Source organism: Labeo rohita, chromosome 3, assembly GCF_022985175.1.
Source record: "Labeo rohita strain BAU-BD-2019 chromosome 3, IGBB_LRoh.1.0, whole genome shotgun sequence".
Taxonomy (NCBI): domain Eukaryota; kingdom Metazoa; phylum Chordata; class Actinopteri; order Cypriniformes; family Cyprinidae; genus Labeo; species Labeo rohita.
The window spans coordinates 20,487,354-20,503,314 of NC_066871.1; the positions used below are offsets into that span (position 1 = coordinate 20,487,354).

Sequence of the window (15,961 nt, forward strand, 5' to 3'; positions counted from 1 at the left end):
CTCGCGCGTGTGTTAGTAAAGGCAGTGTTACTTGCTGTGTTCCGTAAAGTCTACAGAGGGCGCCGGTGTGTTAGAAAAGTATCCTGTAAGGAAAATATGAACAAACGTGCCATCAAACAGTTAATGTTATGACAACGTGATCGCCTCGATATAATAATGTGGCATTGAGCCATTATTTATCATAATGCTATAGTCCCTAAACCTAAAGTACTTTAAAAGCGCCCGCAATTTCATAGTGCGTGAACATCCCCTCACCCGCTCTCTCCTTTTTTCACCTCATTGACGTCATTACTTTACAACTCGGGGCGGAGCTCTGGAAATGAGATGTGTGTGAACGCCAGCCAATGAATGACCACACCCTCAGTTCAAATGTGAGATGTAAGCCAATCATCTCCCTGGGTTCACAAACGGAGGCGGGTCCTATCAACCTCCGTTGATTTCGCTCTTCAACAACACGGTCTTTTTTAAAGTTCCGTAGACGATGAGAGAAAGGGGTTGTGAGGATACGGAAAAATAGGGACGGTTTGAATATTGTAGATGCTCGTGGGACACAAAGAGAATCAAAAGAAGAAACGAAGGGGCATATCTGGGAGCTTTTGTATCATATTAACCGTTTCCTGGTGTTTAAATACGGGTAGGCAATAGCTAGCGCCATCAGGCTAACGGTGTTAGCAGCTAGCGATCAACCAAACGACAAAGGAAATATAGCCAGTAAATCCACATTTCCATAACGATATCTTTTATACGCTTTGCTTGTTCGGATCGGGGCCTTATTTTTTGACCAATCTCCAAGATAACAGAAAACGGCAGACTCGACCTGTTTGAATAAACCCGACCAAAATCCACTAAAATGGCGGAGCCGGACAAATTAAACATTGACTCCATAATACAGCGTCTCCTGGAAGGTGAGCATTTCTTGGCACATTTTCAATTATTAATTGTTGTTCTGAAACGAAATATGTAAAACCAGCAAATACTTATATGTGTGTGTTTGTATTGCATATGTGTCGCGTTATAGAATAATTGTGAGCATATTTTGTGCCCTGAAAAATGCCGGGGGAAGTGGAGCGAATTAGCAGTTGCTAGCCAACCAGTCTACACTAATTTACTAAAACTCTGCACGCGAGTTTAATAGCAAGAGTCACATAACAAAAACCCATATACCTCACAACTGCATGTTCTTTTTTCACTTTTTCATTATTTTAAGCTGATGTGAGCGGAAATCGTCCAGTATTTCATTCAGTGACTACTGCTGTGCTTTAAGTGATTTTCATTTGTATCCGAGTCCAGTTCACATTTGCTGTTTGGTTACCTTCCATTTTAGCAGGGGAAGTCCTGTGTCTAATTAAAACCGGCTGCAATAGGATTACTCTAACTAATGAGGATGTAGTTAGTGGAAGTGCAGCACCAAGTGATCTTCACAATAGAGGCTCTCACAACATGCTATGAACCGTGGGAGACGTGATTATTTTCAATGTTACTGATGAGAGTCTGGATTTGAACAGTTTTACTATATGAAAAGAACATTTCTGTACTTAAAACAAACGATTAGTGATTTGCGACTACACTGATTGTGAATGCTTCATCCCTCAGATAGGATTTCCTCAGAGTGCTGCTTGCTGTATAGTAGATGATGATTACTGGCTTTGGTTTTATTGCCTGTTTAAGGATTTAATTACAAAGATTTAATTGCGTAGTCTTTTAGACAGGATAGACGCAGGCTAATTTACAAAGTAATATCATATTAGATGGTGCCACAGAATTTCATCCTTTTGAAAGCCCTTACATCACTTTAATGTTCTTCAGGAACAGTCAGTTTTCTGTAATATGAATTATAGTTTGAACAGGTTTTTGCATGTATAGTCTCTTTTAGTTCCACGGGAAGTGTCTTTTGTACTTGATGCCTGCTGAGGGTAAACTTTGCGAAGCATAGCACAGATGGTCTTAATAAACCTAATGCAAGCAGTTTATCAAATATCTGAATCACATCAAGCATGTGTTGCATAACAAGAATGCTTTAGGCTTCTGAACTATCTACCATCTTTCCAGTCATTTTCGTAGCAAAGGAAGTTGCGCGTGAGGTCATAAGCAGGCCCACAAAAGCCCTTGTAGCTAATGCAGAATTTATCATTCATAAAATTTATACAAACTCTTGTGTATTAGTTTAATAAATGTTTTTGGCTTTTTGATCGCATAGTTTAACACGTTTTATCATACTTTAAGCTATTTCATTAAATTACAAGTATTTATAAATTCCATGTGGGCTGATGCTGGTGAACAGAAATGAGTTTATTTACTTGGCAAGAAAATGAAACGTCTTTTTCCCAGTATGTAAGAAAAGGGAAACGTACACAATTTAAATATAGTCACACAAGGACCTACAAAGGAAACAGATTTCCACATACGCTGGACCTTTTACCTTTTGGCTTCGGGTCCTGTTGCTGGCTGTGTAAACTTTTTTTTTTTTTTTTTTTTTTTTTTTTTTTTTTTTTTCCTTTCTGCAAATTGCAGTTTAAAAAGTAAACAACTATTTTCAGGCTTGTATTTATATCGCCTTATGTAATCCTGCTGTCCTTTTTTCCCCTTAGAGCTTGATGCCTCCATCCAAAGTCCTGATTCTCCTGAGGATGTTTTTTTTTTTTTTTTTTTTTTTTTTGACAGCTGCTCATTATTGAGTGCACATTATGCAAATTATGCGCATATTGTGTAGATGTATTTTACTTATTTGTGGAAAAAAGTGCTTTGCTCTGTAGTTGCACTCAAGACACGAATGTAGCACAGTGAACGTATCAAAATCTAAATGTCCCATTTACCAAAATTTTCTTGTGTACGTGGTTACTGTGCCTGTAGGTTGGAAATAATTACTAAAAGTTACATAACTAAATCCTCTCTTTTAATGAACACAGTGGTGAGTCTTTTGACAGGAGGTACCGTTTTTTTTTTTTTTTTTTTTTTTTTTTTTTTTTTTTTTAATCATCCGGACCCAACACTTGTTCTGCAGTATGTTTAGAGATTCCAGCTTTTAAGTCTAGATCCTTTTGGTTCATGCTGTGCTGTTCTGTACTGCAGCACTGTTCTGCCTGAAGCCTCATGGCCAACCAACGGAAAATCAATTGTACTGATTACAGGTGACACGAAGGAAATTTTTTTTTTTTTTTTTTTTTTTTTTTTTTTTGCTGGTTGCTGTTTTTGCCCTGCATCTGCTAACGTTTGTCGTTCCTGTTGAGGTGTGACATAAATAAGATGTTTTCTTCTCAGATTGTCGCTTTATCTCATTGCCTTCATTGGATTTAAGTGTGTAGGCTGTCACCTCTGAGAACCTTTTGAGGGGAAAACACATGGATGTCCGTGTGATGAGCGTGTGCGTGCCAAACCGATTAAGCGCTGGACTGTTGGCATGACAATGTATTTCCCCATAGCATGACACTGCTATACGCACACTTGTAGTTAAATTTGATTGATTGCTTTGCTTTTGTTGTTCTCTGGACTGGTTCTCTTATTCTCCAGCTACAGTTTGAGTGGTTTATTTAGTTGTTTATCAACTAAGTACACCCCCGTTTTTGTGGGCGGTTGAACTGTTCTTTGCACTACCTTTTATTTATACGTATCTATGGAATTTGGCACACCTAACTTCGCACACCTACTGGTTATCGTTTGAGTGTTTTATTTTCTTGTTTGTTATAGGTCCACCCCTCCCTTGTGTTGGGTCTAAGCTCTGTGATGCTTATTGGCCCCGTGACTAACTTTAGAGCAAGTGCTGTTAGGGCATTAGCCAGCCTTAATCTGGGTTTAAAGTGACGAGCGGCAGGATCCTATTTATACCCACTTTTCGCTGGCTGAGCCAAAGGGCTTCCGGTCACCATCCAGGCCTTAAAGACCTTCTTTTAGGTGACCCCACCTAGCTGTTAGACTAGCGTTTGGTTTGCGTCATCTGATTTGTTTGTTTAAAAAGTCCTCTGTTAAATACTGCAGCTGTGTATTAATGTCAGTTATCAAAAATGCGAAGTGGTTGTTCCATAATATGGAAGTCAGATTCAGCTTATTGTCTTGCCTTTATAGGCAAGGCAGAAAGTGAAATACAGCTTCCCAGGTGACTTGAGCGCAAACATAGACTGTTCGTGAGAGCGCTGTAGCAACCAAACAATTATCCATTATCGTCAGTGTGCACAAACAATAAACCTGAGGCAAGATAAATATAGAGCTTATCTAGAAATGAGCAGCACAGTATGGATGTCAAACGCACCAGTTAATCAAGCACTAAGCCTACATTTAAAATCAAGGAAAAGTAATAATACTTTCCATCAACATCTACAATACAGAGTACTAGTCTTTCTGCGGGATTATAAGTATCATGTATATATAGATTTAGTGCATGAGGGCAGTCACATGCATGTTTGTTTGCATGCTTATGTAATAGTTACACTACTGTTGAAAAGTTTAAAGTTGGAAACTTGAAGTGCATTAAACATTACAGTATGTAAAGGTTTCCCAAACTAGTGTTTGTGAAGGAACTGCAGGTGATTTATGAGTTTAAAGAAAGGCTAATAATGAAATCACAAAGTAATACTTAAAAAAAAAAAAAAAAAAAAAAAAAAAAAAAGTGGTAAAAAAATAAATTTTATTTGTTTACCTGTATGTCTTGTGACCGTAACCAACGTCAAAGAACAAATTAACATGCAGATGTGATATTTATTGGAAGATCTCAGAGAAAGGATCATATGACTGTTTATGAATTTGTGCTTTTTAATGTGTTTGAAAAACAAAAGCCTTCCAAAGACCTAGAAACGCATAGTTAAATAACCCATAGAGTGATCATTTAAGTTAACATTAATGTGTTCATCAGTAGTTGATGCAATGTTGAAAATGTGGTCAATGTTGATGCAGTGGTCAAATGCTGTTGTCACCTAACTAATGACTATTCTTTCTGTGAATGTCCATTTAACTTTTAACCATTCTGAATGTATATAAATGATAGGTTATTTTTGCCAAGAATATTTAAAAAATGAAGAAGGGGAATTGGGAAGAATCAATTTATTGCTGTTGTGTAACTAATATGCAATCATGTAACCCATAAAGTAAATGTAGTCTGATTATGAGTATTTTAAAATGTAATTTAATCTACAAGTACTTAATATTTGGAATCTGATTAAGTAATCCAGATTACATGTAATCTGTTACTACCCAGCTCTGTTGCTCAAGAAACATTTCTTACTGTTAATGTTGAAAACTGTTGGAAACCATAATGCATGTTTCAGAATTCTTTGAATAGAAAGTTCAAAAGAACAGCGTTTATTCGAAATCGAGATCTTTTGTACCATTATATAATGTCTTTACTATTGCTGTCAGCCAATTTAGTGCATCCTTGCTGAATAAAAGCGTGAATTTCTTAAATTCTAGCTGACCCCAAACTTTTTAACGGGCAGCGTAAATGTTTACTAGTTGTTACTTTGGTATTGAAAATTACTATTAAGAATTAAGTTTAATAAAGTGGTATCAGATTCTGAAATTTTGTCATTATGACAAACTGAATACATAAAGTTTATATTTAAACAGCTGCACAGATGTGTATTCAGGTTGAGCGTTCAGTCAGCCAGCTGTTTCTCTCTGTGGACCTTCATGTTAAATGAGACATCTTCTGTACTGCAGATTTAAATGGGTAGAGATGGCTGGATGCTAAGAAGCGCGCTCTCTCTTTCAGCCTTTTGTCCTGCACCATGAAACTGTTTTGGCAGTAACATTGTTCAGTTCGTTTGAAGTGGTGATTGTGATGTCATAACATTTTTTTTTTTTTTTTTTTTTTTTCTTCTCTTTTTCCCAGTGCCGACTATTTGTGTCCTTGGTTAATCCGTGTGAAACCTCATGCTTTAAACGTTTATTTAGAGGTGTAGGCTGGTTGGATCGATTTTGTGAATGTGCACAAATAAGCCATTTCTCAAATCCTTGCATAACTGCCCGATTATGTGAGTCACCAGGATACGCTCGGTACTATAATTCTTGCCTAAAGCCAGCTATGTGAAATGTATATTTAAAACCCAGCAACTGCTTGAACACAACTGCGGGGCTGCCTCTAGGTCTTTTATCTTTCTTTTCCGAACATCCTATCGCTTCTGATGTATGGCCGGTGCAACCTCGTAGATGTCATTTTCAGCCCTGTCCAAAGAGACTGCAATATGTCTCCTCTCCAGATACATCCTATGCTCTTTCTTTCATCCGCTGCTGCCAGCTAAACCCCCTGAACAGCGTGTCATGCAGCCAGTCGAAAAGGGCATGTTTGAATAATACCGCAGGTCTGCGTTGTGTGAGATGACAGTCTGTTTAGACCCTGCAAGCCTTCTCTGTCACAGCGCTGCAGCAAATCTCTTTGGAGCTCAACTTGTGTTTTATTTTTTATTTATTTTTTTTTAAGAGACTGCAAGGATGAGTACAGAATCTGTTGACCCATGTTTGGTTGTTTGTCATGAATATTTGATTCTGTCTGAAGTTCACTTGCACATGATCTTCAAAACAGGCCAGAAATCGCTCACAAGAAAGCTCTTTGCACAGTATTGTGGTTGTTAAAAGCCGTGTGTGCGGTTGTGTGCAGTTGACAAACGCTAAAGAGCGCTCAAGCAAACCTGCTAAATTCTGTAAATGCCTTTGCAGATTGAAAAGCAGTAGACGTGCATGCTTGAGCAGAGACACATGATATGGTGTTTAAGTGCATTGACGTCTGTGCGTCACTAGTCTGCACATCCCATCATTTCAGAGAGCCTCTTGAGTCGAGTTTATCATCCTCTAGATCTTCCTTCTATTTTTTGAACCATTTATCTTCTGAGAACCAAGTCTAATCTGGCACATTTTGCTTTTTTTGGCTTATTTCCTGCTTTTCTCATTTTGCCCCTTCTGTTTGTTTGTGTGTTTTCAGTTAAAGGCTCCAGGCCAGGCAAGAACGTACAGCTGACAGAGAGCGAAATCCGTGGCCTCTGTCTCAAATCTCGAGAAATTTTCCTCAGCCAGCCAATTCTGCTGGAGCTGGAAGCACCACTCAAGATCTGCGGTGAGTATGTTTGTCCTACAGGGTTCCCACCTTCATAGAAACCTGGAAGATAAAAAGAATTGATATTATCCTAAAGGCCCGTTCACACAAGAATGATAACTATAACTATATAGAAAATGTTCTAAAAATCGTTTAATATTTAGGAGAATAGTAGAGTTCACACCATGACTATAACAATAAAGATACAGGAGAACAATATCGTTGGGATCACTTTTTTTTATGATATATGATAAAACACTGACAGCTAATTACACTTTATTCAAATGTTAAAGGGCTTGTGCATTTGAAATAGCAGGCGGTGTTGTAGAGAAGCAAATAGACATTGCACAGCAAACAGAGTAACATGAAACATAAAAATTACCTCAGGAATTCAGGGCTAGTTTGAACAACATTGTCTTGTCTTTGTTAGTAGGCTAACAGTTGCGTATTGTTTTTATTCCACTACGCGACTATGTTAGATATCAGATAGTTTACGCTAGATTCACTGTTTACTGGACATCAGGGCGTTTTAATTTTTAATTTCTCAACTCCTTTTTAATGGTTAAATTAAATTTTATTAATCAAAGAGCATGTCTAATTAATTAAAATCATGAAACTTATGCAATTACACATCAGTTTAATAAAGGTTTAACAAAAATGACATGTTTAGGGCCCTGTTTTTTGTTTTGTTTTTTTCACCATGTGTTTTATTGTTCTCAAATTGTGAGTTTGAGCATGTCTAATTATTTGAATGCATACGTAGTTTATTTAGATTTATTCTTAAAATAGCCTTATGAAATTCTGTGTGTATTTAAAATGTTCTGGTTATCAAATGAAGGCATAAAACATTAACTTTATTTATCTTTTAATTATTGAAAATTAAGCAAACTTTTTCTTTTTTTGGGAAAACAAAGGAAGGAAATTACTATTAAAATTAAAACAAAGAAATGTTGTGTGATTATCCCCTAAAAAATAATGTTTGTTTCGTTTTAGTAGTAGTAATAGTACTAATATATATCTGGCACAATGTCTTAATGTTAAACCAGACTTTTATTTTGACGGGTTGCCATGTCTGCCTTTACATTTCTGTGTATATGATATAACGCTAGTTTTTCATTTAGTGAGACGACAAACGCCGAAATCGCCGCGAGCGTCACGCGTGCTTCAGTGTGTGTAGTAAACAAAACCGCTCGTCTGCTCCATTCATTAAAACAGAGACACGCAGAACATGCAGGGTTCACATTTAAATGGTATTTTTGCGGCATAATATTTACAGATACTAGTCCATATTGCGGTTTGATTTAAATATAATGACCTACTTTTAATTTATTAAAATGTTGACAAGTTCCGTTTTTATGACAGGATTCTGTGATTCTGCAGTATAGTTATTGTTGTATTTTATAGTTATTGTTATCGCTTTTGGTGTGAACGGGCCTTAATTTGTACATAACCCTTTTACAAGATGTATTATAAATCTCAGCTGTCCCCAGAAATTGTCTGAAGTTTTAACTCAAAATACCCCACAGATCATTTATTACATAATTTTGAAAATGTCTATTTTGAGTGGAAGCAGAGACGCTCTGTTTTCATGCATGGTCCCTGCCCCCTTTTCTGGAATAGGGCTGTCTCTCTACAGCTCGTTGCTCAGATATTCTGCTAAAAAAAAACATCTGTTTGGGTTTGATTATTGTGTCTATCACGCTGAAATCATGCGTTTTAAACCATATTAGTGTAAACTTCTGATATACAGTTTTCTGAGCGCACACATCCGAAGCAAGCGCACAGAAAGCGGCTGTCACACGGCATGTGAGTACTAAACTAAGTTCTCTTTCATGTCTTATTGCGCTTAACCTGTCAAATACACGATAAGTTTATGTTGAAAACACAAAAACAGTTATGCCTGTGAAGGTAAACAGCTGGGAAAGAAATTGCATGTTTATATTAGATGTGTGTGGCAGCAGCATAATATACAGTAAATAAAACAATAAATCCACTGATCTGGTGTCCTGGAGTGTTCTGTGCTGATCTGTGCAGGCAACGACAGAACAATTAGCATGCTTTGCTCAAACTTTTGCCATGCCGTTAGAGCTAAACCGTTACTAAACACAATAGTGGCGTCGTGGGTGGAACGTGCAGATTAAGGGGCGCTTATATTATAAGATCCCTTAAGTCATGGCTTGCAGAAAAAGGCTTAAAAAAAAAAAAAATAATAATAATGGATTATTCTTTTTCACGTTTTCTGAGTTGGTAGATGCACCGGGGACCCGATTATAGCACTTAAACACGGGAAATAGTCTGATTTGTATGATGTTACCTTTAAACACAATTTTTCCTTTGTGTGTGCAGGTGATGTTCATGGTCAGTACTATGACCTCCTTCGTCTCTTTGAGTATGGCGGCTTTCCTCCTGAGAGCAACTACTTGTTCCTGGGGGACTATGTGGACAGAGGGAAGCAGTCTCTAGAGACCATCTGCCTCCTGTTGGCCTACAAAGTCAAATATCCTGAAAACTTCTTCCTGCTGCGTGGCAACCATGAGTGCGCCTCTATCAACCGTATATATGGCTTCTATGATGAGTGTGAGTAACTGAATATTCTCTCTTACAGCTACATTACCACTTACGGCACCTTTCCATATTGCATTTTGAATGCTAATAAGCTTTTTTTCCCCAATCTCTTCAGGTAAGCGACGGTATAACATTAAGCTGTGGAAGACTTTCACAGACTGTTTCAACTGTTTACCTGTGGCTGCCATTGTAGACGAGAAGATCTTCTGTTGCCATGGAGGTAAGTGCATGCGGAGGTCTTCCGTCCCCTTGGCATTTTTTAATCTACTGTCATAACTCCTCTATTGACTTTGCAATTTCCCAGGAGAAGTAAAAATATAGCCGTATCACTGGGAGACCATAAAATTTGGTTCATTTGCACAAACTCAGGGACTTACTAAACAAGGTTTAGCGTACACTTCAGTTGAACTGCAGTGTGGTTTGCAGAAGCCGTGGGAGTAATCTACTCTGGAAATGAACTGTAATTGATTTTTTTTTTTTTTTTTTTGATGGCAATCATCATATCCTTAAAATAATTGCTCTGCTTGGCGAATAAAATGCAGTAAATATGGACCGCTGTAAACATAAAGACCCAGATGGAGTGCTCATATAAAGATGCTGAGGTTATTTTTATTACTTTGAGCAGCTTAAAATGATGTGTTCACTAAAACTGATGTCGTGAATGCATATGTGGGGGAAACGACACAGACAACCAGCATTTCCTGCAGCGCTTATCTACCGCAGCAGCACAAGAAAGCATATTTTAGCTTTGAATGTGCGGTTGGAATTGAATTGCTTTTACTGTCTGCACTCAAAAACAATGCAGGAAATGCAGTGTGATTAGTGTCATCTGATTCATAAAAGAAACAACAAGGTTGTTCATAAATTAAGATTTGACTTATTTATTGGGGGGAATTTTTTTTTTTTTTAATTTTGTGTATATATATTTTTTAGTTAAAAGGAACTCTGTCAACAACATTAAGTCATTATTACATTACATAATTTATTTTCATTTTGTTGGTAATGATGTTCTGTTTACAAATGTGGGGCCATTTATTTTATTCTTTTTACAGCCCACAGCATCTTTGTGTAGTGGTTTTTTTTTTTTTTTTTTTTTTTTTTTTTTTTTTTTTTTTTTTAAATAACAAGTTGCTCCATAGAAGTCCACTGTGAAACATAATGAATTGTTTTCCTGCCCCAGGCCTCTCTCCAGACCTGCAGTCAATGGAGCAGGTGCGGCGCGTCATGCGGCCCACGGACGTACCTGACCAGGGGCTGCTGTGTGACCTGCTTTGGGCCGACCCAGACAAAGACGTGCTGGGTTGGGGAGAAAACGACCGTGGCGTGTCCTTCACCTTTGGTGCAGACGTGGTGGCCAAATTCCTTCACAAACATGACATGGACCTAATATGCAGGGCACATCAGGTCAGTTTATCCCCACAAAGCATTGCAGCGTTAAAAGACTCTACAGAATGTGACGTTATCTTCTTGTGCAGGTGGTGGAGGACGGTTATGAGTTTTTCGCAAAGAGACAGTTAGTCACCCTGTTCTCCGCTCCCAACTACTGTGGCGAGTTTGATAACGCTGGGGCCATGATGAGTGTGGATGAGACACTCATGTGTTCCTTCCAGGTAGGAGAAGAGCTGTCATTTTCCTCCCTCTTTTGTTTTCACCTGGCTTTCCAGTTCCTCTGCAAATGCATAAAGTATGCTTAGATGTAATAGGACAGGCCAACTTCCTCTATAGATTTGCATTAGATCTTCTTCTGAAGGTTTGTTCTCTATAGTGACTATTGTTCCAAAAAGCTAATGCGCTGCCTACAGATGCTGTTTGTCATCATAGGCTTGCTCTCAGTACAAAGCCAAAAAAGCTAGACTCTTTAAAGAGATAGTTGACTTAAAAATGAAAATTACCCCTTGATTTACTCAGTCTCACACCATTCTAGATGTATATGACTTTCTTCTTTGTGACGAATACAATCAGAGTTATATTTAAAATGTCCTGGCTCTTCCAAGCTTCATAATGGCATTGAATGGGTGTTGAGATTTTTGAAGTCAAAGTGCATCCATTCATCATAAGTACTCCACATGGCTCCGGGGTAGTAAAAAAGGCCTCTGAGGTGAATCAATGCATTTGTGTAAGAAAAATATCCATATTTAAAATTTTATGAACCTTTCTGTTGTACGCACATTAATAAGAGAGTGGTGTTCCGGCAGATGACGTGGGAAGTAGGCGTAACGTAAGCTCTGGTAAGAGTGTGCTAGTCTTGTGAGAACCAAGTTTTCAGGAGCAAAGTTTCCTTTGTTTCACAATTTAAAAAAAAAACAAAAAAACCCAGACTCCACTTGGTTAATATTCAAAATTCTTTGACCTTTTTCTTCAGAAATCCTCATTTTGTACTTCATGATCAGTGTTTTATTTTGCTTTCTCCTTTGTCACCTCTGACCAGAGCTTATGCTACGCCCTACTGTATGTCGTCCGCTGGAAACGGCACTTGCTTGTGATTGAGCGTACAACAGTTAGTGGAAGCTGGAGACTGCGATTTTATAAAGTTCTGAATATGAATATTTTCTTACAAAAACGCATCGATACACTTCAGGAGGTCTTTATTAACCCCCTACAGCCATGTGGAGCACTTTCTTGGATTTCTATTGGACTATTGAATCTCAACAGCCATTCACTGCCATTATAAATCTTGGAAGAGCCAGAACATTTTATAATGTAACTCTAATCATATTTGTCTGAAAGAAGAAAGTCATACACTACCAGTCAAAAGTTTTTGACTGCTCACCAAGCATGCATTTATTTGATCCAAATTGCAGCAAAAACAGTAAAAATGTGAGAGAAATTTACTATCTAAAATAAGTTTTCGATTTGAATATATTTTAAAATACAATTTATTCCTATGATTTCAAAGCTGAATTTTTAGCATCTTTACTCCAGTCACATGATCCTTCAGAAATCATTCTAATATGCTGATTTGCTGCTCAAAAAAAGAAAATCGTTGAAAACGGCCAAGTAGATTTTTTTTTTTTTTTTTTCTCAGGTTTCTCTAACGAATAGAAAGTTTAGAAGAACAGCATTTATCTGAAATAGAAATCTGTTGTAACATTATTATTCTTTATTATCACTTTTGATAAATTTAAAGCGTCCTTGCTAAATAAAAGTATTTATAATTTCTTTACCAAAAAAAAAAAATTATACTGACTCCAAGCTTTTGAATGGTGTAGAGCATAATGTTACAAAAGCTTTGTATCTTTCTATTCATCAAAGAATCCTGAAAAAAATAAAAAATAAAATAAATAAAATAAAAATACTAGTACTAAAAAATAATGTATCTTTAACAACAAAACAGCATATTAGATTGATTTCTGAAGGATTGTGACACCGAAGGCTGCAGGAATAATGCTGAAAATTTAGCTTTGATCACAAGAATAAATTGCGTTTTATATATATTCAAATAGAAAAGTTATTAAAATATTTTACAATATTACTGCTTTTGCAGTATTTTGGATCAAATAAATGGCATAAAGGCTTGGTGAGCAGGAGAGAATTCTTTAAAAAAAAACAAAAAAAAAAAACATCTTATTGTGATGTTACCTAGGGTGGCTTGAGGGTGAGTAAATAATGGGGTAATTTTAATTTTTGGTTGAACTATGTTTAATCATGCTGTCATGTAAGATACCTCATTCTAAATGTGCCGTAATATTTCACAAGCAAAAATCTCTGCCTATTGTCAATATTGTAACAAAATACAAAATGTAATTGATTTAAAAACCTTGAGTAAATCTTTAGTTTCTGTTTTTAATTATAAGTTATTTTGGACCTGTTGAGAAATCTGTGTGGGGAAAATAATTTGGGTGTTTCCTTTGAATTAATTTCTAAATAATTTTCACAGGCAAAATACAATTTGCCAAACAATGGTAATATAATATATTTCAATAAGCTCAGTGGGGGGAAAAAAAGCCCAAGATGGTGAATGAGGCAGGGAAATGAAGTTTCGTGAAAAATAAATGTATTAATATTTAAATCAGTTGATTTTAAATTCTCAAATTCTGAGGAGTGTTTATGTAGAGTTCCAAAAATTCCCATTATTTTTGCTTAAATGTGCTGAGTTTAAAATTTTCAACCGTTTCACATTAGCATATGTTGCTGTCAGTTGTGTGTCAAGTGCCTTATGCCGAGTGTCCTTAGAAGGCAGCTTCCTATGTAGGCAGCTCAGCATTGCTAATGTCAAACTGTACCGAAATCAGTTGTTAGCCAAGTCTCCCACACAAAGTTGTCTATGTAGAGTGTTTTTAAATTGGTCAGTTGTGAGGTTTTAGCTCACTAGGTTTTGAAACGGAGCTTCTGCAGTGCTCACTATATGTATCGAAGTGCTCTCTATGTGGGTGGACATGTCTATATTTGGAATTCTGTTTGCCATTGCACGCTGTTGCTTACTCTCGTCCTCTGTCTTTCTCTCAGATCCTTAAACCAGCCGATAAGAAGCTGTACTACGGTGGAGGAGGTGGAATGGGCTCGGGGCGTCCAGTCACCCCACCACGAAATTCAGCCAAGGGTGGAAAAGCCAAGAAATAACACCCGCTGGATGACCCCTCCACCCCCAACCCGGCATCCTCTCTCCTGAAAATTCCCTGTTCTGACCCCACTCTTTCTCTACCTCCCTTCTTTCTTTCCGTCTCCAAACGGCTGTAAAACAAAACAGTACCCAGGGTTGAAGTCCTTTTCTCTCTCTCTCTCTCTTTTTATTTTTATTTTTTCCTCATGTAACTTTACAAATGTGTGTTTATATATGAGACTGCGTGTGTGAGCGTCGGTTATGTTTGTTACGCTCTTTGTGTTTGTTTTTCCACCCATCCTTCCCTCCCCCTCCACCACTCATTGCCCCCATCTCTCCACCTGTCTCTCTGTCAGGGAGCGTCTGACGAAGCCTCCGCGTAAACGCCCAGCCAGGCTCTGGGGAAGATTGAGACAGACAGAGGGGTCAAAAAGGGGTGGGTCGAGAGGTGCGGGTCAAGCCCCCCTCACCGTTTGTGTCCCTGCATTGTTTTGAACACAGAACTTGCACATCCTTCATTAGTTAGAGAGCCAGTCTGAGTGAAATGTGATACATGTGTATACACACACACACAAACACACACACACGCAGGGAGAATGGATGTGCAGAGAAAGCGTGAGGTAGAGAGAGACTGTCACAGGTGCGTAATTTCCATTTAGAGATCCAGTGATTTAAAACAAACAATCATGTTGGAACTTTTTACTTTTTTTGTAGATGGATCACAACAAAAGCTTTGAAATTCTTTGCTTACTATGTGTGTTTTTTTAGTGTCTTTTTTGAAAGACAATTATCAATAAAGAGAACTTTATTTAAACATCCTGTACTATCTATCTTACTGTGTCCAGTTCTCCCAAGTTGCGACTCTCTTCCTCAGGTGTTTACTGTCCTGTTCTCGCTTTTGTTCTCTATTTTGACTGAAGAGGACTGAATGTAGTCTTTCAGGGTTGACCAAAGTTGACATTTGCTGAGAAGGACTGAGATTGTGCGTGCACCTAATCATTTTCTGTTCGTCTCCAGCCTGCTTGCTGCCTCTCTTTCTCTCTGTGTGCTTCCTCTCAACTCCTTTGCCTTCCAGTTGTTTTTTTTTTTCTTTTTTTTTCTTCATTAACCTTTTTAATTACTTCAACATAATTACTCTTATCTGTCCTACTGGTCTGTCTGGTCTTCTCCTCTCACTCTTAACTAGTTAGCATTATCTGGGTTTGAAGCGCCGGGCGTCGCACCCAGCTCCCGGATCTTGCTTTGCCAGCTCGACTTGTCTCTTTCCTCTAGAGATCTGTTGTCCTTCCCATTCCCTTCCCTCCATTTCAAACTGTGTGTTTTGAGTTGCCAGGCAGGATTTAAAGTTTGATCCATTTAAATCTCAGAGGAGCTGCTACTGTAATTAGGATTTAGGAATTTTTCTGCTCGCTACACAAACTCCAATCACTGGTTCCAGCAGATGGCGCAAAACTCTTATTCACTAGTACTTAATGTGTTTGTGAGGGATGAGAATACTGCAAAGCAATACACTAGTGTCCTCTGCTGGCTCAAAGACACACTGAGTTCCTGCAGTGCCCTGCTTTGTATGTTCTGAGATGAATAGTTTTGTAATTTAAAGCAGAATGGTGACATCAAACAGGTCAACCTTTTTTTCTTCAAAAAAAAAAAAAAGTTATGCTTTAGATGCTCAGAAAGAGATCTCACAACTGAGGTCTTCAGGTCAAAGTGTGTCTTTCTTTGTCGATGTAACATTTCTGGTCGTTATAGGAGACTAGCATTGAAGTAATAAGTGTAGTGATTGTATTCCTACACACTTATGTTAACTGTGGACCACAAAACCAGTCATAAGTAGCATGTGT

General features: G+C 37.7%; 1 protein-coding gene across 1 annotated transcript; it reads left to right on the forward strand.

The window, feature by feature from the left end:
* Positions 1–410: 410 nt before the first annotated feature.
* On the forward strand, positions 411–15,800 carry ppp1caa (protein phosphatase 1, catalytic subunit, alpha isozyme a). The gene is made up of 7 exons (XM_051098690.1): positions 411–905; positions 6,905–7,036; positions 9,362–9,592; positions 9,696–9,800; positions 10,761–10,984; positions 11,056–11,190; positions 14,027–15,800. Exons 1-7 carry the CDS (start codon positions 851–853, stop codon positions 14,138–14,140), a joined length of 996 nt encoding a protein of 331 aa, XP_050954647.1. The 5' UTR covers positions 411–850; the 3' UTR covers positions 14,141–15,800.
* The last annotated feature ends 161 nt before the right edge of the window (positions 15,801–15,961 follow it).

Excerpts from the sequence above, each read along its gene's own strand:
- ppp1caa (XM_051098690.1), top strand. The coding sequence starts at position 851 with ATGGCGGAGCCGGACAAATTAAACATTGACTCCATAATACAGCGTCTC. Across the intron at positions 9,593-9,695 it reads ATATGGCTTCTATGATGAGT|GTAAGCGACGGTATAACATT; the intron begins GTGAGTAACTGA and ends CAATCTCTTCAG. Across the intron at positions 10,985-11,055 it reads TAATATGCAGGGCACATCAG|GTGGTGGAGGACGGTTATGA; the intron begins GTCAGTTTATCC and ends CTTCTTGTGCAG.